This window comes from Phyllostomus hastatus, unplaced genomic scaffold, assembly GCF_019186645.2.
Source record: "Phyllostomus hastatus isolate PE091 unplaced genomic scaffold, TTU_PhHast_1.1 phas_contig_524, whole genome shotgun sequence".
NCBI classification, from domain to species: domain Eukaryota; kingdom Metazoa; phylum Chordata; class Mammalia; order Chiroptera; family Phyllostomidae; genus Phyllostomus; species Phyllostomus hastatus.
The window spans coordinates 14177776-14202884 of record NW_025333900.1 but is presented as its reverse complement, the minus strand read 5'-3'; the positions used below and the strand labels follow the sequence as shown (position 1 = coordinate 14202884).

Genomic DNA, 25109 nt, shown 5'->3' with positions numbered 1-25109 from the left:
ACCTTTGAAAATTAACTATTTTTTAACACAAACTCAAAATTCTATTTATGTGTTAACTATAAATTACTTTAACCATACTTCCTAAGGATCTCAACTATTTTATGAGTTTACTCTCATCATAAAAATTACTTAGTATAATTTTACATATATAGAAGAGAAAAATATTTCTTTCAACTACTACCACAATGGTAAATGTGGTAAATGACCAAGATTCATAACCTTATTTACAAATGGTCTCTACATTTCCAGAAAGAATATACTTAAAAACAAAAATAGAGGAAAACTGTCAAGGGTTTTTAAATTAATTTCTTTCAATTCTGCTATCAGTTTCACTTCACATTATTTCTATGTTAGTTTCAGCTGGTCAGTTCCCTGTCTACAGAAGTTGGTTCAATTTTGAACTCAAATCCCTTTCTTGGTTAACCTACCTCTCAAAGAGAAAACATTATTTTAAAGTCTAGTAATATATGATGAGGAACTAAATAAAAAGTTTAGGATCTGAGAAAATTCCATACATATGACCTCTATGACTGAAAACTAAGATAACTGTTCTAAAGAATAAAGAGAAACCAAATATTTGGAGACCAGCAAAAATGATTCTTTAAAAACTTAAAAGCATCAGTATCAATGAAGAGATACGGCACTGAAAAATATTGTGGAGGTGAGAGAAGAGGCAGGGGCCAGGTTTGCATAAACTCACAAATTTAGTCAGCCTCATTTTAAAAAACAGATATTGTGGCAGGCATGCCTGGAAATCCATTATTGTTTGTTTCTTTATCTATGTTTTTAATGCTGGTTGTAACTTACCCTATCTTGCCACATGAAGGACACTTCCTTAGACAGGAAGATAGCAGATTTCAAAAGCCATTGTTACAAGCCAGAGGCTCTTTTAAAAAAGATTTTATTTATTTATTTTTAGAGTGAGAGAAAAAGAAGGAAGAAGAGAGAGAAACATGAATCGGTTGCCTCTTGCATACACCCCAACCTGAGACTGCGCCCCACAACCCAGGCTTGTACCCTGACCAGGAACTGAACTAGAGACCCCAGCGACCTTTTGCTCTGTGTGAGAACACCCAACCAGCTGAGCCACACGGGTCAGGGCTCAAGCCATAGGCTTTTTAATACTGTCTACAACCAGATAATTTGCTTAGAAGTTTTTTGGCTTTTTAAAGAGAAATTAACCAGTTAACGCCCAGTTAATGTACTACATAAATGGATGAGGCAGCAGCAAGCACCCTAGATCAGGAGGCAAAATTGTTTTTAAATCATTTAAAAGCATCTTGTATATTTATTTACATCTTACAAAATTATTCTCTAGCCTTTTAGTTTTCAAAATTTTCAAATTTGCAGATCTAAATAGTAAAATACCCACATACCCTTCAGCTACGTTCACCAATTACTATTTTGTACCATTTGCTTTCATTTTCTATTTATATCTTCTGAAACATTTGAATGTAAGTTGCAGATAAGACATTTCACTACTTATATATTTTAGTATGCATCTCCTAAGACTAAGGAACTGTCTTATATAACCAAATGCCATTACAACACCTAAATTAATAGCAATTCCATAGTATATTCATTGAACATGTATAGTTCCTATTTAAATTTCCCTAAAAAGGCCCCAAATGTTTATTACTGTCCAGAATCAAACCAAGGTTCATGGTTACATTTGGTTATTATATCTCCTTAGTCTTTTTAAATCTATAGTAGTCACTCTGCCTTTTTTTTAAATGACATCGTTAATACCTTTGAAGAAGCCAAGTTTAAAAGTTGTATATTACTCCAAGTAAAGCGCCTTTTTATTTCCTTTTTCAAACCAAGTAGGTGGCGAAGTAAAACTAATGTAATGTACATTTAATGGGTTGCTGGATGACGGGAGTAAGTATAGCCTAAGACATTTTTGCCTCTTATTAACAGACTAACCCATAGGTTTAACTCTGTGGTCCAAACAACTCTCTCCATATTTAACATCACTTTAAGCATACAAGAGCCTTTTAGTCTCTCATTTGTCTCTTCACAAAAATGTTCTAAAAAGTAGGCAGATGACTTTAAGTTCTGGGAAAAGCACAGGGTTAGTCACAAGGAAATCTCTAAGATAGAGAGAGGACTTACTAAAGAGAGTGTCAAAGAGTCACACATTAAACTTCATATTGCTCATTGAGACAGTGCTCAGAGTTAAAAAACAAACAAACAAACAAAACAAAAAACCCTAGGGTAGTTCCAGCCCAGATGGAGGGATAGGTAGAAACCCTTCACTTCCCCACACAACCAAAAGAAGGATTAACTTTTTAAAAACAATTTAAAAACAAAAAACAACCAGAACAAATCAAACTGCATGGAACTATGACAACCAAGGAGATAAAGAAACATTCATCCAGACTGACAGGAGGGGCGGAGATGTGCAGCCGGGTGGAGAGACTGCAGAGCAAGGTGGCGGACATGCGGACATGGCAGGGGCTGGCGGATCTAGAGCTCATAAGCCAGGAGGAACAACGGGAGTGTGATAGACCACGAAACCCAGAGTTTCAGAGCAGGAAACTAAAGACTCAAAACCTCTGGCTGTAAAATCCTGTGGGGGTTGCAAATGTGGGAGAAACTCCCAGTCTCACAGGAGAGTCCATTGGAGAGGCTCAAGTGGTCCTAGAATGTACACAAACCCACCCACCCAGGGATCAGCAACTGAAAGGGCATAATCCGCTTGTGGGTAGCGGGGAAAGTGACTGAAAGCTGACTGAGAGCCAAGCAAGCACCATCATTCCCTCTGACCCCTCCTCCACAGGCAGCACCAAAACTCAGCAGAGAGCTGCCCCAACCTGTTGAGTATCCAAGGCTTCATTCCTTACAATGTAACAGGTGTGCAGAGACAAAGGAATATGACCCAAATGAAAGAACAGATCAAATCTCCAGAAAAAGAACTAAGCAGCAAGGAAACAGCTGACCTATCAGATGCTGAGTTCAAAAAACTAGTAATCAGGATGCTCACAGAATTGGTTGAGTTTGGTCACAAAATGAAGGAAGAAATGAAGGCTATACAAAGTGAAATAAAAGGAAATATGTAGGGAACCAAAAGTGAAAGGAAAGAAACCAGGACTCAAATCAATGATTTGGAACAAAAGGAATTAATAAACATCCAACCAGAACAGAATGAAGAAAGAATAATTCAAAAAAAAAAATGAGAAGAGGCTGAGGAACCTCTGGGTCAACCTTAAATGCTCCAACATCCGAATCATAGGGGTACCAGAAGGAGAAGGGGAAGAACAAGAAATTGAAAACTTATTTAACAAATAATGAAGGAAAACTCTCCCAATCTGGCAAAGGAAACAGATTTCCAGAAAGTCCAGGAAGCTCAGAGAGTCCCAAGGACATTGGAACCAAGGATGAACACACCAAAGCACATCATAATTAAGTTATCCAAGATTAAAGATAAGGGGAGAATCTTAAAAGCAGCAAGAAAAAAGAAGAGAGTCACCTACAAAGCAGTTCCCATTAGACTATCAGCTGATTTCTCAAAAGAAATCTTACAGGCAAGAAAGGCTGGAAGAAGTATTCCAAGTCATGAAAGGCAAGGACCTACATCCAAGATTACACTCTTCAGCAAAGTTATCATTTAGAATGGAAAGGCACATAAAGTGCTTCCTAGAGAGGGTCAATTTAAAGGAGTTCATCTTTACCAAGCTCTTATTATATAAAATGTTAAAAGGACTTACCTAAGAAAAAGAATAAGATCAAAAACTATGAATAGTAAAATGACAACAAACTCACATCTATCAAAAACTGAACCTAAAAAACAAAAACAAAAACTAAGCAAACAACTAGAACAGGGACAGAATCCCAGAAATGGAGATCACATGGAGGGTTATCAGTGGGGAGGGGGAAGGGGAGAATGAAGAGAAAAGGTACGGGGAATAAGAAGCCTAAATGGTAGGTCCAAAATAGACAGGGGGAGGTTAAGAATAGTATAGGACATGGAGAAGCCAAAGAACTTATATGTACAATCCATGGACATGAACTGAGGCAGTGGGAATGCTGGAAGATGGGGGAGTACAGGGCAGAGGGGAATAAAGGGGAGAAAAAAATTGGGACAACTGTAATAGCATAATCAATAAAATATACTTTAAAAAACCAAATTCTGTAGCTAAAGAAAATGTGATTATATGTTTCATCTTCTGGATAGCTGCAATTGTCCTATTTTAATATCCTCACATTCCATGTCATGGGGGTCATCATCTCAGTGAAAGACTCATCTGCACTTGTTTCTTGGCTTTGTTTTTTGTTTTTTATGCTACCAACTAAGCTATCAAAGGGTGCACTGTTTTTTGCTTTTAATACCACGAAATTAAATTCCAAATAGGTGCTCTTGTGTAGTGCAAAGCAGCTGTTGCCTCACTTTTTCCCCATCTCAGGAAAGGACAGAGGGCAATACATCCTGTTTACTAATGATGAACACTGTCGGCTTGGTTGAGTTAAGACCTGACAAGACCATTGGGGAGCGCTGCCTTGGGATACCAAGACTTTTGAAGAACTAGTTCCAAAAAGCCTTTCTAGACCTATATAAACATCATTTCATCTTTGTCATTTTAGTACCCACCACTGTTATTTTCCTAGATCCTCTTCTTCCAACTTGATGATCATTATGGTCTAGTCCTGTTGTTTCCATACTTGCGATTCTTACCATCATTTGTTTCTCTTTTAGCAAGATTATCTCTACTTTGATAAACTAATAACAAGTTCTCTTTTTTGGCAGGCCCTTTTATCTGTGCTGTCCTCATAGATGGCTTGACCTACACACAACCTGGCTCCGACAGCACTAGAGGATTAAACAGACTCAGGGGCTGGCTTACTTACTGAGGATCACATGGCTCGTTATGAAAAAGCCAGGGGTAGAAGTCGGGTTTCACTCCTAGTCCCTTATTTGTGAGACACATCACAGCAGGGTATGTGCTAAAATTGTTTTCTAAAAATGGTGTTGCTTCTTTTATGTTATTCATGTATCTTTCTCTATTTAAATTAATTCACTATTTACCACCCACGTTTTCAAATAGCATCTGCATTTCTTAGTTCTTTATTTTGACTTGTTTTAAGCTGGATTTCACTATCTAGTTTTTTTTTAAGGATCATGAGAATAGTATCCCATCAGTCCTTCCATGCTGCAAAATGCCAACATGTTTCTTTAATATATTATTTAAAAGACATCTTGTTTGGCTATAATATTTTGGGGTCACCCAAAGTCAGACTTTTATACACTAGCACTGAGCAAACTTCCTGGGGTAATGGAAATGTTGTCTATCTGCACTGTCTCATATGGTAGTTAGTAGCTACCGTAGATGAGGCTACTGTGCTATTGAAATTGAGGGACTGATTTAAATTTTGTTTAATTTAAATTAGTTTAAATTACTATATGTGGCTAATGGCCATCGTATTGCAGAGTGCAGCACAGCCATTGCTTCACAGGTCACTGGCATTGAACACGCTATGAGAAATCTGGAGGACAAGTCTTTGTCTTCCCATACAACTCAGCGGGAAATTTGTTCTAAGAGTGTGGGACACTCTGTGTCCAATTTTCCTAGAACGTAGGGTGGGTGTCCTTTTAATCCAAATATTTGAATTTTCCTTAATTTCAGGGACCTCTTTTTGTTTATAGTTTTGAATACCTTCTTTCCATTTGTTGTGGGACATCAACTTTCCTTAGTGTTAGATAATATGTCATCTGTACCTATGAGCTAATACTTGTTTTACATTCTTAATCTCTATAGTCACTTCATCTCAAGTTTCCCTTCCATGCCTTTATTCCACTTTTTAGCATTGTCTATTGAGTAGACTATTCTTTTGTGGTTTTGGCAATGATGCATTAGACTTTGATTTGTTTCATTAATGGTACAATCTTCCTTCCCACCTCATTATATGTTTTTATTATCTTTTGATAATTTAATTTTATTGAATTCATGTTTAGTTGTTTTGTCGTGTGAAGCAATTTAATTCCTCTCATCCCTGAATTACCTTTCTTTTTGGTCAGGATCTCTCTGAATGGTGTTTCTTTCTCTTTTTCTGCTTTAATAACATACAACACACTGCTGTGCCCTTTCTTCTCACCATGCTCATGGCTAGGTGACTGTCCAGATATCCATGCACTTTAACAAATGGTTTACTTATTAATGCTTTCCGCCACATTTAAAAACTACTTTCTTTGCCCTCCAACTCAAGTTTGTTCTCACTTTTCTATAGCCTGAGGATTAGCACGGGGCAAGGAAGAACCTAACTGAACAAGGGCTCTACATGTTCTTCTGTGATTTTGTTAAATATCTTGTATAACGGAATTGGGGGATATGTCAAAACCTGGGTTTTAGAGTTCAGTTTATTTCCCAAATTCACTGTGTTGTGCCAGGGCCTTTACCTTAGTTAAAATTTCTCATCTCTTTCACTGGATTGCTCCTTCCAGAAGTTTCTACAACTCCTTAGTCAGGAAATTACATGTTCATTTTCCTTCTTTCCACATTTGGGATATAAACAAAACTTTGGGGGATTTTGCTGATTTACCTGTACGACTTGGCAAGTGCAACAGGAGAGGGGAGATGGTTGAGGTTAGCAGCCAGGCCCCGGTGGGCCTCTTTGCTGTAGTCTGTTTCTTTCCTTAACTGTCATTTTTAAAGCTTATTGCATTAGGCCATGTTTTTTTCCCTTAAGAGAAGACAATAACAGCTATTTTTTACTATTAGGTTGACCTAAAAGTCTGTTACGTTTTTTCCACACTATGGCTCTTGTAGCACTTAGTTTTTTTTTAACTTCATTTGAAACAATTTTGTTAGATTGTCTTGTGACAGGTGTCATATCAGCCTATATTTAAAACTACTTATCAAAATTGGTGAATTTTTGTGCAGCCATTTCAATATTAAAGATGGAAGAAAATATCCAACATTTTTGATGTATTATTCTTTATTATTTCAAGAAAGGTAAAAATGCAACTGAAAAGCAAAGAAAGATTTATGCAGTGTATGGAGAAGGTGCTATGACTGATCAAATATATCAAAAGGGGTTTGCAAAGTTTCTTGGTACTATTGACATTTTGACCAAATAATTCTTTGCTGTGGGGCTGCCTAATGCACTAGAGATGTTTAGCAGCACCTCTGACCTCTACCCACTAGAATCCAACAGTGGGAGACAGTCGACATACTCAAAATACCCAAATCATTAAAGTTATTGGTGAAAATGAAAAAATGTGTTTTTTATGTTACAGAAAAAAAAACCCACAACGGATTTTTTGACCAATCCAATATTTTGTTAGATGGCTAGGGTAGGAAATTATGGGTTCAGTTTCAATTTATCTCTGGGGCAACATTTACTTAAATAAATGAATCTTTACATATAAAGTATTTAGAACATGCCACCTGCTCTTTTAGCACACAATATCAAACTCTCTCATACATGGCTATTTTCTGCACCTTTAATTTCATTCAGCAATTATTTTTTGAGCACCCAGTATATGCCAGGGTACAAGGTATAACACAGCATTAAATAAGAGAAACAAGGTTCGAATATATCATGTGTGGGTATGAGTTCATTTTTAAAGTGAGGACAATTTCAGGCACTGATAAGAGATATTGAAATAAAAAAAAAGGATGATGATAAAATAGAGAGTAACAGCATGAGGGAATACTCTAAAAAGGTGGTCATGGAATATTTTTATGATTTGGTGACTTGTAAGTCGAGCTATAAATAATGAGAAGGACCCCACACTGGGCAGATCAGGAAGGAAGCACAGTATTCCAAATGTAAGAAGGAGCAAGAGCAAAAGCCTTGATGTAGGGATGAATGATTTTCATTTCAAAAGCAAAAAGGTGGTTGGTGTTGCTACAGCTCAACAGGTGAAGGGCTGTGTTGTTTGTGACTCGGCCAGAGGAGGATGCAGGATCTGGGAAACTCAGGGACTGTAAACCAGAAGAGTGTGGCGCTTTTGCTAGGTTGACCAAGTTTTCTTTGCTGCTCTTTTCCAAAATTATTTGGAGCTCCTAACTCTTATTTCTATTCTAGCAACAGTTACTTTAAAAATGATTCAAATGCATGTAAATTTCAAAAAAAAAAAAAATTACAACAGTAGTCATGTAAATTCATATAGTATATAAAGTAAGCTCCCAACCCTTACTCCTTTGCACCGAGCCCTCTCCCACCTCTGTGAACAGTTTGACAGGTATCACAACCAACATTCCAATGTATGTAAATGTTTACATATACACACATGTATATATACATAATGCAAAATATTTACATATACACACATGCATATGTACATAATACACACACCTTTTAAACACACACAAATGGAATTTTGACTATTTATAATGTTTTTATTTAATATGTCTTACAGGTCTTAATTCTTTCTTAAAGATACAGACTATTCCAAGTATGGATTAACTATGGTTTAATGCATAAACTATGGTTGAAGCATTCTCCTATGATGAGTAATTGCCAATGTTTTTAAATAATAAAAACAATATGGGATGTATGAGTTATCTTAAGAAGTTATATAAAAAAATAAATCTAAAGTAGAAGTAAGGAAATAATAAAAACAAGAACAAAAAACTAGACAAAATTGGTGGCTTATTGTTTAAATTTACAGTGGTTAATAGTATACTAGCCAGTAGTATTAGAAGTATTGGCTACCAGTAGTTTGTTCCTTTCTCCTTTCGTGACTGCTTTACAGATGTCTAACATACTACCCACTTCTCAACTGAAACTTAAAATTAGTTAATAAATTTTTAAATAGAAAGTTTAGACTAGGAAATCAGTAGTTTGACATTTTAAGCCTGACAACTTAAAACTTAAAACATAGTTTACAAATAGACATCACACCCTTAAAGGAAATAACAGAAACAATTAGTAATCTCTCTATGCTCTCTTCATAGAGATTTCAAAATAAATCTAAGGTTATACATAGGATGTGGGTTTTTCACTGGGAGCAGTATTACAGAAGTTTTGTGGTGTTAGGAGGGTCATGACACAATGCATGTTGCTTAGCCTCAAATGCAAGTGTAAAGCTTACATTTATTTTAAATTATACCCAGAGATAAAAAAACATAACAAAAACATGATGCTACAGAAAGATAGATCCAACCTCTGTCTCCTCTATAAAAGTTAAACTATTTTAGAGATCATAAAAAGGCAATCTCGTGACTGGTTTAAAGGTTAAATAATACTCTTTTTCAAGGCTATATTATGAAACTATGTTCAACGGTCACAGAGGCAACCGTATTAACTTGCAGCAGGGGCCCAATTTCTAAATCCTAATTTGATATTTTCAATTCATATATTAAAGCAAATGTATTAAGACAATTATAACTGCATATGAAATTATTACAGTAAAACTTAGTGATGTGAGTAAATTCGTGACAGCTGATTACCGTGATTAATCAATATAACCTTACTAAAACATCAATAGCAACAGCTTAGCTTTCATTACTGATTTGTACTTTGCCCTAAAACAAATTAATCAGAATAGTAAATGTGGTAAACGGTAGCCTCTCTGTGACTTCAAGGTGACTCATTTGAAACATCTAAAAACAAATCATACTATATCAGGTACTATTGGTAAGTTTCTAAAACAGTTTCCTGTAATTTAAAGTCATTGCCAACAGTTAGGAAAAGATGCTCAACTTCACTAGCTACTAGGGAAATGCAAATCAAAACTACAACGTGATACCACCTCACACCTGTTAGAAAGGCTGTTATTAACAAGACAAGCAACAACAAGTATTGGAGAGGTCGTGGAGAAAACGGAACCCTCGTTCACTGCTGGTGGGATGTAAACTGGTACAACCACTCTGGAAAACAGTATGGAGGTTCCTTAAAAAATTAAGAATAGAGTTACCATATGACCCAGCAATCCCTCTTCTGGCATCTACCCCCTGAAATTAAAACCATTTACTCACAAAAATAATGCACCCCTATGTTCACTGCAACATTATTCACAGTTGTCAAACATGAAAATAACCAAAGTATCCTTCGACAGATGACTGGATAGAGGAGATGTCGTGCATACATACTATGGAATACCACTCAGCCAGAAGGAAAAATGAAATACTGCCATTTGTGACAACATCGATGGACCTTGGGAATACCATGCTAGCAAAACAAGTTCATCAGAAAAAGCTAAGAACCATATGATTTCAGTCATGTGGGACATAAGATCGACACTCATAGACACAGACAATAGTATGGAGGTTACCAGAGGGAAGGGGGTGAGGGGTAGTAAAGGGTAAAGGAGAAGATGATTTGACTTCAGACAGTGGGCATGCAATGCAATATACAGAAGACTGTTTATAGAAATATACACTTGAAACCTATACAATCTTATTAACCAAAGTCACCCCAATAAATTTAATAAAAATTAATCGATTGACCTTAATATTCATGTAGCCCTAATAAAAATCTTAGCAAGTAAAAGAAGAAGTCATGGACAAAACATTTGAACGTTCTTTGTTTTAGTAACCGGAAAAAAATAAAACTATATATAAATATTTTAAAGAAAATAATAAGGTAAGTTGAAAAGTATGGAAAAAAGAAAATCAAGTTTTTCCTCAGTGCTAAGACTGATTTAATTCTTTTCAGAAGACACACAGACACACACACATTTTTAAAGTGATGTCTCTTACAGGACTAGCTAAAGGCACATATGAAAAATCAGCATTTGTACAAGATCCAAAAGCTAGAAAATATTTCTTATAAATTGTAGCTTAATTGAAAACAGATCAACTTTGTGACCAATACTTAAAATTCTATGCAATTCCAGGGATTTTCCCAAACCATTGAATTACATAAACTACTTTTTTATAATAGACATTTTTTAAAAGAGCTGTTTCAGATTTACAGAAAACTTCAGAACATAGTTCCTGTTTCCCCCCTGCACTGGTACCCCTGTTATTAACTTCTTCCATCAGTTTGTTACAATTAAGGAACCAATATTGATACAGTTTTACTAACTGAACTCCATACTTCATTCAGAGTTCCTTAATTGTTGTTTTTTTTTTAATTTACTGTCCTTTTTCTGTTCTAGGCACCTATGCAGGAAACCACATTACATTGAGTTGTCACGTCTCCTTAAGTTGCTCTTGGCTGTGATAGTTTCTCAGACTGTTTTGATGACCTTGACAGCTTAGAGGAACACTGGTCAGGCATTCTGTAGGATGACCCACTATCAAAATTTGTATGATACTTTTCTCATGGTAAGATTGGGGTTTGGGGTTAGTGGAAGGCCAGAGAAGTGTAGTGTCATTTTTATCATGTCATATCATGGGTACATACTATTAATGGGATTTATAACTGTTAATGTTGACCTTAATCATCTGAGTGAAGTACGTTTATCAGGTTTCTCCACTATAAAGTTATTTTCTGCTGCCCTTTCCATACTGTGCCCTTAGGAGGGTCTGCACTTTGCACATCACAGCCCACACTTCAGCAGGAGGGATCTATGCTTTTACTCCTTGAGGGCAGAGCATTTAGAATTCTTCCGCACAGAGATGTATCTCTTCTCCTCCGTTTATTAATTTATTCACTCATTATTTATACCAGTATGGACTCATGGATATGTATTTATACTTTGACCTATAACCCACTACTACTTTAAACAAGGTTCCACCTTTGATGATTGGGAGCTCTTTCAGGTGGCTCCTCTCTGTCATTAATAGGAGCATGCTAAAGGTAGCATGCTCCTATTAATGTAGAGTTTTGTTTAGTTTTTGAGCACTTCTTTACTTTCTGGCATTATAAGATGCTCCAGGTTCATCTTGTATTTTTCTTGTTTCAGTCCTGGAATCAGCTGTTTCTCCAAGAAACATTGGTGTCGTTTATTGGAAATGGTGTTAGAAACCAAGATCTGTGTGCTAGGTGTACAAAAACTAATTTTTAATAACACAAAGACAATCACTGGTATTATGGTACTTAAGATTCTAACCTCCCTTTACTAATTTTCCAGATGCTACTATGAGTTGGTTTGAGGTATCTGAATAATATCCTTCATTTCAAGAAAACAGTAATGTCTTAAAAACCTCTAGATATTTAATCCCTTTATATTTAACTACATACTAAAGTTGAAAACCAAAGAATCATCTCTGAGCACATTAGTACAAAAAAAAATTTTAACTGAATTTTATAATACAGTGTATAATACAGTGTAGTATCTGGGTACTCATCGCTAATTCGTTCCAGAACTTGTGATGAGTGCCAAAACTGACAAGTGTGGAACTGCTCATAAGCTACTGTGAGACTAATGTCAACCTCAGTTTCATTACAAGAGAGGGCGCTGAGTGCTGAAACATTTTTTTTCTCATCAAAATGTGATGAGTACAGGGTTTGATGAGCTCTGAAGTCGATGTGTACCGAGGTATGACTGCACCTCATGACTAGACAGCAAGCTAAGTAAAAAACGCTATATACCTAACTTCCTTTGTTGAGAACTTGTGGTAAGACTAGATAAGATTACAGAATAAATATCTCTAATTTAAAAATGCTTAAAATTTTGAGAGAATTGTTAAAGAAAAAAGAAAAATATTTTAATATTCAAGTAAGTTGCTCAAAACAGAAAACACTGTGCTTCAAGGGGGAAAAATCCTCCAAAAAGAAATTTGTTAGCCAGATTGGCATATGAACTATCACCTGTTGTGAAACTAACAAACTAGCACAGGAAGTTGGAAAGCATGAATTGATGACAAAGTTATATGATAAACTCCATCATTTAGTAATGTCATGGTAATGTAACATTATTAAAATATACACTAGTTTAAAGTTCAATAGTAAAGATTTTATCACTTCCTCTCCATCTCTGTCAAAACTGCATGCTGATCTCGGCACACTGATTTAAACCTAACTCCCTCACTTTATGTCAGAACAGAATTTTGAGTGGGTGTTTTTAAGCCAAGAGTGGTTGGGGTATTGCCCATCTGAGGCATCCCTAGAGGTTATCTGCTGGGCTAACTAACCAAAGTGGGTAAATGTGACTGGGTACCAGGAAAAGAACAAAAAGTTGGATTTGAGTAGAACTAAACCGTTTTAAATGAAAAACTTTCCATTATTTAGAACAAAGCAGAATTAATTCACGGATGTGCTTAGCCCACAGAAGCTTTTAATATGGTAATGAGAAGTTATTATACAGGGGTGAGCAAAAGTAGGTTTCTTTTACAGATCTGAGTACATGAAACACAGAATTTATTCTTGTATTATTATTTATTGTTTAATTTCCCATACAAACAATTGTAAACCTACTTTTGCCCAACCCTGTATTTATCTTTTTATAATAACTAAAATATAAAATCAACTCCAGGTTAAATACCAGAAGGCTTGGGTTCAATTTTCATCTATTTTCTTCAACTAGTTGAGCACAATTACCTGTTCTGAGCTTTGTTCCATAACCTAGAAAGTGGAGAGTTCTATTAAGTATTAATGTAAAAATAAAGTCCTCAACTGTTAAATAACATGTGGATCTCTATAATAAAGGTAGAAAATTCCATTAAGAGGAGGAAATAATTTTTAACCACCATTTCCTTGCATGTAAATACTATGAATTCTTGCAATCATTTTTTTTTAATCAGTTCAAAATTTCAATCAGTTAAATGTCATCTAACTGATCACTCATAAGCTCAAAATCCTCCAATGACTTTCCATCTTACTCAGAAAAAGGCCTAAATTCTTCAGCCCTACGCAATCTGCCCTATTTACCTCTCAGACTTCCCCCACTTCCCCTCTGACTGCACGGAGAGACTACACATACTCTTGGCCTTAGGCCTTCTGCCCAAACTATTCCCTCACTAGGAAATTCTTTTCCCTTTAAATCTGCATGCCTCATCTGCTTCAAATCTTTGTTTATATTAGGTTCTAATGAGCCCGTACACTTAAGTATAAGAACACTGCTTGACATGTTTTAAGCAATCAATGATGCTAGCTATTAAAACTTTTATTATTAGTATCATAGAAGAATTAAGAATTAAAAGTTACAAGTAATAAAGTCTATGTTCCCCCAAATGGAAAATACATTAAAAATAAAAAGTAGGTTTAATAACATGGTTTACAGTGAACAGAAATACGCTCACTAAAATGTACATTTTAGGAAAAACTAAAAAGTCAAAGTGATTCTTAATTTGACATTATATACAATTCTTGCAAAGGAATAAATTCATTATCTGGGGTGAATAAAAATTATCTTAAAGGGAACAAAAATACTTTCTGTACTTTCAAGTTAGGTTGTAATTTTTGGAATCCTCTACAATGTTGAGTGTGGTTTCTTTTTTATATATAAGGTCATCTATGAGCTTTTTTTCCTGGAGACTAGTTAGGGGAGAAAGAACACTTTACACATGCTTTCTCATTTAATCCCAACAACTCTGAGGTAACTGTAGGTTCCTCAGTTTTGAATGAGTAAATAAAAATAGTAACTTGTTAAAGAGATAGTTAATAAGAAGTCTGACTTCCAAATATATACTGTTAACCAATACAAAATCTCTAGCAATTTTAAGAAAACAAAAAGACAACAAATTGTGACCACAGAGTCATTTAGGATTCTGAAGTCTTGTTCTTAATAATAATTAAATTTCTTGAAGCTTTTTATTCTGATCAGGGCATATTATAATTATTTTTGCAAACTATTTAAAGAAATTCCATTAGCCTGAGACATTCAACCAGAAAATTAGTTGTGAAGTATATGTGCAGATAGCAAGAAAAAAACAAACAAACCAAATTTTTCCTTTAAAAGATAACAGCCATTAGTCTATATGTAATTAAAGCCATTAACATCAACAATAAATGTACCTGAATTTTCAGAGGTTTGAATTCTATCCAATGACATTTCAAAGAAGGAACCCAGGGTCAATAACCCCTTCTGTATAATGATAAATGCATTTAGCCTGAGTCTGAATTCATTTAACCTTCCTAACAAGTAGTGACCTATGGAAAAAAGAATGTATGCAAATTGATACATGTGTGAATATAATGATAACACCTGAATTTTAAATATTTGAATACTCAAATTGCATACATTAAAAATCACTTGTAGAAACAACAGCAGATGAGTAAATCATTACATTCCTTTAATTTCTTCAAATACAAATATTTGAGTGGTGGCTGTGCACCAGGCATTACACACCAAGCCTGGAGGAAAACAGAAATGAAATAAGACAGGTAAAAATTCCTCTCATGAAACCTCCATTCTGGTGGGAAATGTGAATAACAAAAATGTATCATTTATGGCAAAAAACTGTTTTGAAAAAATATAAAGCAACATGAGTACAGTGTTTAAAACAGGAATGTTATTTTACATAGAAATTTGGCCAAAGGAGCTTTATCTAAGAAAATAATAGACATCTGAATATGGTAAGAGGATTATACAGTATTTAACTTCATAATAGTAACTCTGAATTGTAATAAAATATTAAAGCAATATACACTGGAGCCTTCGAGTTCAACCCAAATAAGCACTTATAGAATAATGGTGACTAAAATCTACTAACAATTGTCATTCTGTTTCAGAAGGAAAAAACTTAGGTGATAACTTTGACAAACAGTTCTAGGAAAATGGCCAAAATCTGAAAGCTGCTACACTTAGGAAAAGCACTGTGAGACCCTATATAAAACAGCTCCCACAGACAGGGGCAAAAGCATTGTCACGAAGAATGTAGAGTATATGACAGATGTAGTTATCTCAGAACAATAACATGGGGGAAGACTTTGGACTTTAAATCAGAAAGTGTCAAGCTGACTATCGAACCTTTAAACCAAATTTAATAAACCTCAGTCTCATAAGTATATCTACTACATAATGCTACAGTGTTTATAAAAATGAATATTTCTTCATCTAATGTATTTCCTCATCTAAATATGACATTTGCAAAAGTATAATTTCATAACTACATTTAAAAGCAGTCTTTATTATACCAAAGAACAGATTATGTAATATTTTATTAAATGAAGAGTTTGAAACATTTTACGCACAAGAGAGTAACAGTAATTGAAGGGTTGGTCTGAAGAGATTTGAAGTATAAAAAGTTTGACTGAGTTGAGTTCTCCCCCTAGTGGTACTTGAAAGTTGATCTATTTCCTTTACTCAGAATAATCTAAAATACATTATTCTTAGAATTCAAAAAGGAGTTTCAGGTTTTAACAAAAGATCTATTTATGGATCTTAATCTGCATGTAGTAAGTAAATAAATGAGTAAAAGTGAATCATTAAGATGTTTACTGAAAATACATTTACTAAGTATTAATAGTAAGCTAGTGAAGGAGAATTTAGCAGAAATACCTCAAAAGCAGAGGACTAGGAGGTACAGAAAAATACAGCAATTTATGAAGGTAGAGCAGTGTGTAGGATGGTACAGAATTTTGAGAGAACGTGAAAATTTTGAAAGGAGAATTTATGTGTGTAGGAGGTGGAGAGGAAGGATGGGGAGGTAATGTTGACAGATCAAGTTAGAAATGCAGGTTTGAGCAATAAAGAAAAGATAAGTATTTTATGCTAAGGAGCTTTGATGTGATTTGGTAGGTAAAAGACAGTCAGTAAAGTTTTTATGATTTGCAAAGACAACTCTGGTAGCTCAGTGGAAGAGCTGAGGCTACAGAAAAGGAACCTGGTTAGAAAGTTACCAGACAGTTGCTGGGGGCAGATGACTTAAGGGGGTGGAAGAGGTGGGGAAGCTAAGAAAGGCTAAGAAAGATTTTTAAAATGTCTTTGAAATAATTAAAATTACCTTTGATTTAGTTTTAGATTTACTCAGGATTTTTCTCTTTTGAAGATGAAGAGCTGGACTTTAATCTGTATGAGTTATTAAGAATTTGAAGGCAAATCTACAACAGCAGGTGAGGAGGTAAAATGATGGTGGAAATGCTAACTAGCACAAGCACTTGGTAAGATATTTGGGTATTATCAGGCAAAGTTGAAAATTTGCACACACTATATAATGGCCCTGGTATATATGGTACCGGGTAAGAAAAGCATAAGTGAAATTCCTACTACTTTGAATAATTCAGTAATTCATGATACCACTGGTTAAGATGTGAGATATAAAAGAAGAAAACAATTTGGTTGGAATAGGAACACATTTGATTGTAAACATGGTGAATATGAAGTGTCTGTATAATTTCCATGTGGAGCTATCTACTGTCCATTAAAACTACTGGTCTACTCATCAAGATACCATACATTAAAAAGAAACAACAGAGAGTAGAAATATGCAAAAAATAACATCAATATATAAAGAACTCATCCATAGGAAAAGACAACCCAATAGAAAAATATACGCAGAAGACTTTAACAGGCACTTCACAAAAGAGGAAATCCAAATGGCCAAATCTATTAGTGTCAGGCCAATGGAAATTAAAACCATGAACAAATATCACTGCATACCCTCCAGACTGGCAGAAATCAAAATGACACTATCAAGTGTTGGGGGAGGATATGGAACAAGAACTTTCATGCACTGCTGTTGGGTGTTTAATCTGGTGCACTCTGGAAAATACAGTTGAAGATCTGCACGCTCTCTGACCCAGCCATCCCACACCTTGGTACACATGCTGGAGGAACTTGTGTACAGGTGAGCAGTACAGTGTACAGGACTGCTTGTAATCACAGCATTGTTCATAATGGTCCTGATCTGGAAATTCCCAAATGGCCACTAATATTAGAATGGATAAATACATTGTGATGTATTCATAAAATAGAAGATGTACAACAATAAAAATGATTACTCTTACTAAAATAATGTTGAACAAAGAAAGAAGAGACAAAATATGAAATTATTCAATATGACTATACAAAATTCAGAAACAGGGAAAACTAAATTGTGGATCAGAGATGCATACAAAAATGAAACAACTATAAAGAGTTTGATGGTAATCACCATAAATTTTAGGATTACCATAAAATTCAGGATAAGGGAATAGGGTGTGACAGGGTAGATTTTTGGGGTATAGGCAATATTCTCTACAGTGGCCTTATGGGTAACATTTTTTTTTAAGATTTTTATTTTTTTATTTTAGAGAGGGGTAGGGAGGGAGAAAGAAAGGGAGAGAAACATCAATGTGCAGTTGCCTCTCATGCGCCCCTTGCTGGAGACCTGGCCCGCAACCTAGGCATATGACCTCACTGGGAATTGAACCGGCAATCTTTTGGTTCACAGGCTGGTGCTCGATCCACTGAGCCACACCAACCAGGGCTGGGTAACATTTTTAAAGATATGTTATAATTTTGCTTCATTTATGAACTTCTCTGTATTTTGTTAATAATTTTTTTAAAGTGTAGAAATTAATGATTAGGGAAAACATGCTAGGGCTGGAGACATAGTAGGGTTCACTTGTAAAGGCGGCTCCTGAAGCCACATGAGAGAGACTCTTCATTTGAACACTGTTTCTAAAAAACCTGAAACTTGGAATCTCCGAAGAATACAAAGACTCAGGGCTGAGAGAAAAGACAAAAGAACAGTTGAAAGACTGAAGAAAGTCAAAAGTGAGTGGTGTTAGGAAAGTGAAGGGAATGCAAAGAGTATGAGAGCTCAACAATGACAAATGAGGTAAGTTTAAGCAAGATAAATACCAAAAAATAACAGTGAGTTTAGCAGATAGGATTTCAATGGTCACTTAAGTGCTGTTTGATACTAACACACTGCTTGCTATTCATAATAAAAATTTCATGTATCATTCTGTTCTATTTTTCAAAAATGACATGTTATATTCCATTTTAAATAAAGCATGCATCATACTAAGTTCTTCATTTTAATAAGTATTTCAGAATAAACAAAAAAAGTGATTTAAATTTTGTGACTAATATGTATAGGTATGTGGCAAACTTTTATAATTTTCTTGATGTTAGAAAGAATAGTACAGATATTAATCTGTGCTATTGTACAGATTAAACTAGAATTGCACATGATAGCATGATTTAAAAAGCTGATTACAAATATATTATGCATGTTCTAAGTTTTTCTGAATATGTGATACTTTATGGGGAATATTATCAACAAAACATAAAGCATATCTTTTTATAAACTTATACAAACCATAATGTGTTGTGATTACTTTTGACCCAGATCAAAAGAGAGGTTATACCCTGGCTGGTGTAGGTCAGTGGATTGAGTACAGGCTGCAAACCAAAGGGTGGCTAGTTCAGTTCCTAATCAGGGCACATGCCTTGTTTGCAGGCCAGGTCCCCAGTAGGGGTCGAGTGAGAGTCAACCACACATTGATGTTTCTCTCCATTTCTTTGTCTCTCCCTTCCCCTCTCTCTAAAATAAATAAATAAAATCTTAAAAAAGGGAGGGTTATAATATAATAAGTAAGTCTTAGGAATTCATTGAATTTTGAATTGAAACTTAAGAATAAAAAGATTTTTCAGGTGAGGAGAAAACTATATTTATGGCTTGGAACAGAACATAATAAAAAACTGTGAAAGAAATAAGATTTTAAGCATAGTACTTTTCCTATATTGGAAATGTACCTTATATAGTACAATAAGAAGTAGGACATAAGTAACAAAATGTTTATTTTTAGAACCTTTTTTAAAAAATTTATTGATTTTAGAGAGAGAGGGGGAAGGAAGAAGGAAGGGAAAGAAAGACATCGCTATTTTTCCATTTACGCATTCATTGAAGACACATTTGTTTTTAAAGCTTTGAATTTTCTTTTTAAAATAGCTTTGACAATGTAAAAATGTGATAAATTATCATTAAAAAATGGACTTGGAGCACAGGCAACAAAAAAAAAAACATGTAAGTAGGACTTAAATAAAATAAAACCTTTTGTACATCAAAGGGAAATTACAGAGCAAAAAGGTAACTCATGAAATGGGAGAAAATGTTTGTAAACCATGCATCTGAGGCTGGTGTGGCTCAGTTGGTTGGAGTACTGTCCCTCAAACCAACGGTTGCAGGCTCAATTCCCAGACAGGACACATGCCTGGGTTGCAGGCCAGGTCCCCGGTAGGAAGTGCAAGACAGGCAACCACACATTGATATTTCTGTCCCTCTCTTTCTCCCTCCCTTGCCCTCTCTAAAAATAAATAAATCTAAAAAGAAAAATGGGCCAAGACTTGAATAGACATTTCTCTAAAGAAGCTACACAAAAGGCAAATAAGCACATGAAAAGATGATCAATATAGCGATATTGGGCATCTTTAGGGATATTGGGAATCATTAGGGAAATGAAAAATAAAACCACAATGAGATACTAGTCACACCTGTAAGGATGGCTGTTATTTAAAAAATGAAACAAAATTAGTAAGTATTGGTGAGGATGTGAAGAAACTGAGACCCTTGTGCATTGCTGGTGGGAATGAAAAATGATGCAGTTGCTATGAAAAACAGTACAGTGATTTCTCAAAAAAAATTACATTTAGAATTGCCACATGATCCAGCAATTCCACTTATAGGTATGTGCCCCAAAGAAATGAAAGCAGGAGCTCAAACATATTTGTACACCATGTTCATAGCAGCATTACTGACAACAGCTAAAAAGGTGGAGGCAACCCAAATGTTCATCAATGGACAAATAGGTAAACAAAATGTGGCACACACATACAATGGAGTATTATTCAGCTTTAAAAAAGAAGGGAATTCTGACACATATTACAAACATGGACTAACCTTAATGACATTACGCTAAGTGAAATAAGCCAGTCACAAAAGGATAAATACTGAATGATCTTACTTATATGTGGTACCTAAAGTAGTCAAATTGAGAGGCAGAAAGAAAAATGAGTGTTTTCCAGGAGTTGGGGGAAGAGGAGAACAGGGAGCTGGTTAATGGGTGTAGACTGCAGGGGTGTCAAAGTCATTTTCACTGGGGGGCCACATTAGCCTTGCAGTTGCCTTCAAAGGACTGAAATAATTTTAGGACTGTATAAATATAACTACTCCTTAACTGTTAAGGAGTTGAAATTACATTCAGCCCTTTGAAGGCAACCGTGAGGCAGATGTGACTCCTGGTGAAAATGAGTTTGACACCCCTGGTGTCGAGTTTAAATTTTGCAAGCTGAAAACAGTTCAGGAGATTGCTTGCACAACAATGTGAACACACTGAATGTCACAGAACTGTACACTTTAAAATGTGCTATGTTTTTTACCACAATAAAAAACATGGATTTGGAAATGAATAAGTGTTAAAAACAGAATCACAGTCACTCTTTGAATGAAGATGTAAGTCACTATTTCCGTGCAGACGGAACAGAAAACAATTGTATTCTTTTTATGTATACTTTATTATTTTCATATGGTACCTGGATTTCAAGTTCAGCAATGTGCTGCTGTAGTTCAGCCACAGCAGCTATGCTGTCTGCTTCTCGGAGTCTCACAGCCATCACTTCTTCCTTGTTCTAGGGTAACGAACAAAACAAACCAATAACAAACTGTATAGTAAATCAAACTAATAATAAAACATAAATGATGTCATTTATTTCAAAATTTAAAAAACAAATAAGCCCATGATAAATGAGAGAAAAGCCATTATCTCCTAAACTTAATATGAAATGAAGAATATATAGAACAGCTTTCCATTTTTAAATATTAAGAAATACCATTCATATAAACAAATATTGCTCAAGATCTTTAAATTAAAAATTAACTTATTTAAAAGTATTCAAGTTACTGTTGACTGTAAAAGTTAAGTTTTTATTAAAGAACAATTATGGAAAACTTTCAAACAGTTAAGTAACTAAGACAGCAGACTAATGGAGAATATGGATACTAACAGTATGTTAGCTAGATAATATTTTAAAAATTATATTCTTTCTGAAATAACAAACGATAATGAACATTTACATTATATTAGAAAGAATATTAGACTATGTCACAATTCTGCGTAATATTTACCTACCACCTCAAAATTTCACAAAAGAAAACCTCTAAAACCATATTCTACAATATATATATGAGAAATAATAGTAATCCAGAAATAACAAGGAAATATGGCAGAGGAAAAGGGTATGCAAAAATATTTTGCTCCCCCATTAACTTCAGATAAAATTTATCAGTCACTTAGTATCCAAAATATGTAGCATGGTCATCATATAATATTGACAGTATTATAGTATCAAAATTTTTAAAAATACTAAATTTAATAAAAGTATAATAATTAAGCTTTTAAATAAAAATTTATATTGCCCTGACTGTTGTGGCTCAGTGGGCTGGGCATCATCCCACAAACTGAAAGGTAATGGGTTCAATTCCCAGTCAGAGCATATGTCTGGGTTTCGAGCTAGGTTCCTGGCTGGGGGCATGCAAGAGGCAAGTGATTGATGTTTCTCTCTCTCTCTTTCTCCCTCCCTTTCCCTCTCTCTAAAAATAAATAAATAGAATCTTTGAAAATTTATATTTATTTTGTATCTCAGATATGATATTGGTACTTTACTTCAAGCAAATACTGCTTTAAATATTTTGTAAATTTGCATGTGGCCAAAACATGTAGTCTCTGTACCCAATGCTATGCTGATAAATGTTTACCAACCAGCTCCCAGTGATGTGTGTGTGTGTGTGTGTGTGTGCGCGCACGCTCACGTGCATTTGCATGTATCTGTGTGTGTACATGTGTTTATGCATAAGTGTATTATATATTTTAATACAAACTGATATAAAGGGTGTATAGTACAAAATACTCACATAATAAGACATTCAATACTCATTATTATAAACTCTAGATAGTCAGTATATTCTCATGGAATATGTTGACTTATTTTTGCCAAACTCTTGTATCCATAAGCCACCTATGGTTGAAATTGAGGAATAAGTGAAGTTTTGATATGTACACTGGTTAAGTATTTTTGTTTTATGTTAGAGTTAAGATGGAAGTGAAATTAGGAAGACATGTTAGAATTTCACTCATTTGTCAATGAGCAAGTTTTTGCTGATTCCGGTAATAGTAATAAATAGAAGAAAATTTCTTTAACATTTTGTACTATTCACAATGTAAAGGCTGAAGATACAACAAACTTTTAAGCTTTAATCTGCATTATTAGCCTAGAGCAGGAGTGAAAAACTTTCCCTTAAAGCACAGGTGGCAAACACAAGGCTGGCAGGCCGAGTCCAGCCCTCCACTTTGTTTTATCTGGCCCGGAACCTTGTTTCTACCCAGTGGCAGCACTGAGCTCTCCCTTAACTGTTAAGGAGTAATTACACTTACACAGTCCTAAAATTACATTTGGCCCTTTGAAGGTAAACTCGAGGCTGATGTGGTGAAAATGAGTTTGACATCCCTGCCTTAAAGGGTCAGACAGTAAATATTTTAGACCTGATGGCCATACAGTCTATCACAACTATTTTATTTGCCACTGGAGTATGAAAATGGCCATTGACAGTACATTAATGAATGAACAGGCTGTATTCCAATAAAACTTTATTTACAAAAACAGGCAGCCAGACAGATTTGGGCCATGGGCTATAGTTTGCCAACTCCTGGTCTAGACAATCAACAAAACAATAAATCAAGCCCTGATATGTAGTTTGCCAATTTATCTGGTGTAAATACTTTCACTATGGCTCCTTTCAAGCTGCCAACATAACATGACTGAAACACAGCCTTGGGAAGAAATGTGCAGTAGTACACTGTTGTGGGGTATTTCCACCATACAGCTACAACAGGTATAAATAACCTCAAAAGCACAGGTAACAGTAAAATGCAAAATAATTAGGAAATGATGTCTGAGTGTTTATTACCTCTGTTCTACCATAATTTAATTACATTAAGTAAGTTTTAATATAGCTGTTTAACAAACATGTCACAAAATTCTAAAAAATTTAGTGATTGGTTCTTGCAAACTTTTACCTAGTTGGCTCCAGCACACCAGCATCTATGCTTACTAAAATTCAAATCTAGTCTTGTCACCCCCTTATTTTAAACACTTTAATGGTATTCCACTGATCTTGAGACAACATTCCAGGTCCTTATACGGGTGTCCAAAACTCTGTATGATTGGGCTCCCCCTTTACTGTCTACCTTCATATCTTACCACTGTTCCTCACTCCCCCTCCAGCTAGAAAAAAACTTTTTTTAGTTCAAGCAACATGTTGTTCTTTTTCACTTCATTCTTCACACATGCTATTCCCTTTCCCGAATGAACTCTGTTGCCTTTCCTTGAACTAACTCCTATACATCCCTAAGGTCCCACCTTAATCATTTCTTTAGTTGATCCTCCTTGAACCATGACTCCTACACTAAAATCCCATTCTAGCACCCTATATGCCTCCCCGATCACAGCACTATCTATACTAAACAGTCATTGTGTGTTACTTGCTTGTACCTTTTACTAAGAGAAAGTCCCTTGAGGACAATGGTCTATCCCACAGCCAGCTCCACCTTGCAATGATGTGAGTGGGCCACCTAAAAATCCTTATCTTCTCACTTCAGTTAAACAGATGGCTGCAGCCTCATGAGAGACTAAACCACAACCACTTAGCTAAGTTGCTCCTGAATTTCTGACCCACAGAATCTCTAGAGTACTGGTGCTTATTGCCATTTCAAGCTACTAGTTTTAGAGGTAATTTGTTAAATACCGATAGATAATTGATACATTTATACTCTAGTGATTTTAGTTAACCTGTATAAAAATATATCAGTCAGGTATAAAAACAAAAATTTAGATATCAATTTCCCCTAATCTTTCCCCTCTCCAACCTGATTTTCAGTGGATGTAGTTCTCTTTAGTTTAACTGCCAATATCTGAGCCTGAGCTAGCACCACTGTCCTATACTCTTATTACCTGATGATCTCATGTCAAATCTCTCTCCAACCCCATCCCAAACCCATTTCCACATACAGTGACATGTGGTTCTTTTAAAAAATTGCAGTCATTGCTACAAGCAACACCCTCTAATAAATGTTAAAACACTGGGGCCCTTGCCATGCAGGGATCTTCTCCTGGCTCTTCACTAAGATCGACAGACTTTTTTCTACTCTTTAGGTCCCAACTCTGATACTGCCTTCCGGCAATGGATCTCAATTACCACTGTCCCTTAATTCCCAGTCCGCAGTATATCATTAGTGATGATCTTATCTATTCTTACTTATTATCTCACAAACACTATGTCCACCTTCTACACTACTGTGTCCCCCAGTGCCCGTAAGAGTAACTGACAAATAGAAGATGCCCAAATATT

At 35.2% G+C, this 25109-nt stretch overlaps 1 protein-coding gene across 11 annotated transcripts in view; it reads right to left on the bottom strand.

Moving 5' to 3' along the window:
- EVI5 (ecotropic viral integration site 5) overlaps positions 1–25109 on the bottom strand; it is a 211714-nt gene that overhangs the window by 54847 nt on the left and 131758 nt on the right. For all 11 annotated transcript variants that reach the window (XM_045847085.1, XM_045847078.1, XM_045847076.1 and 8 more), the window contains one exon: positions 21239–21334. In XM_045847085.1, coding sequence (XP_045703041.1) covers positions 21239–21334 — 96 coding nt within the window. The remainder of the gene's footprint in view (positions 1–21238; positions 21335–25109) is intronic.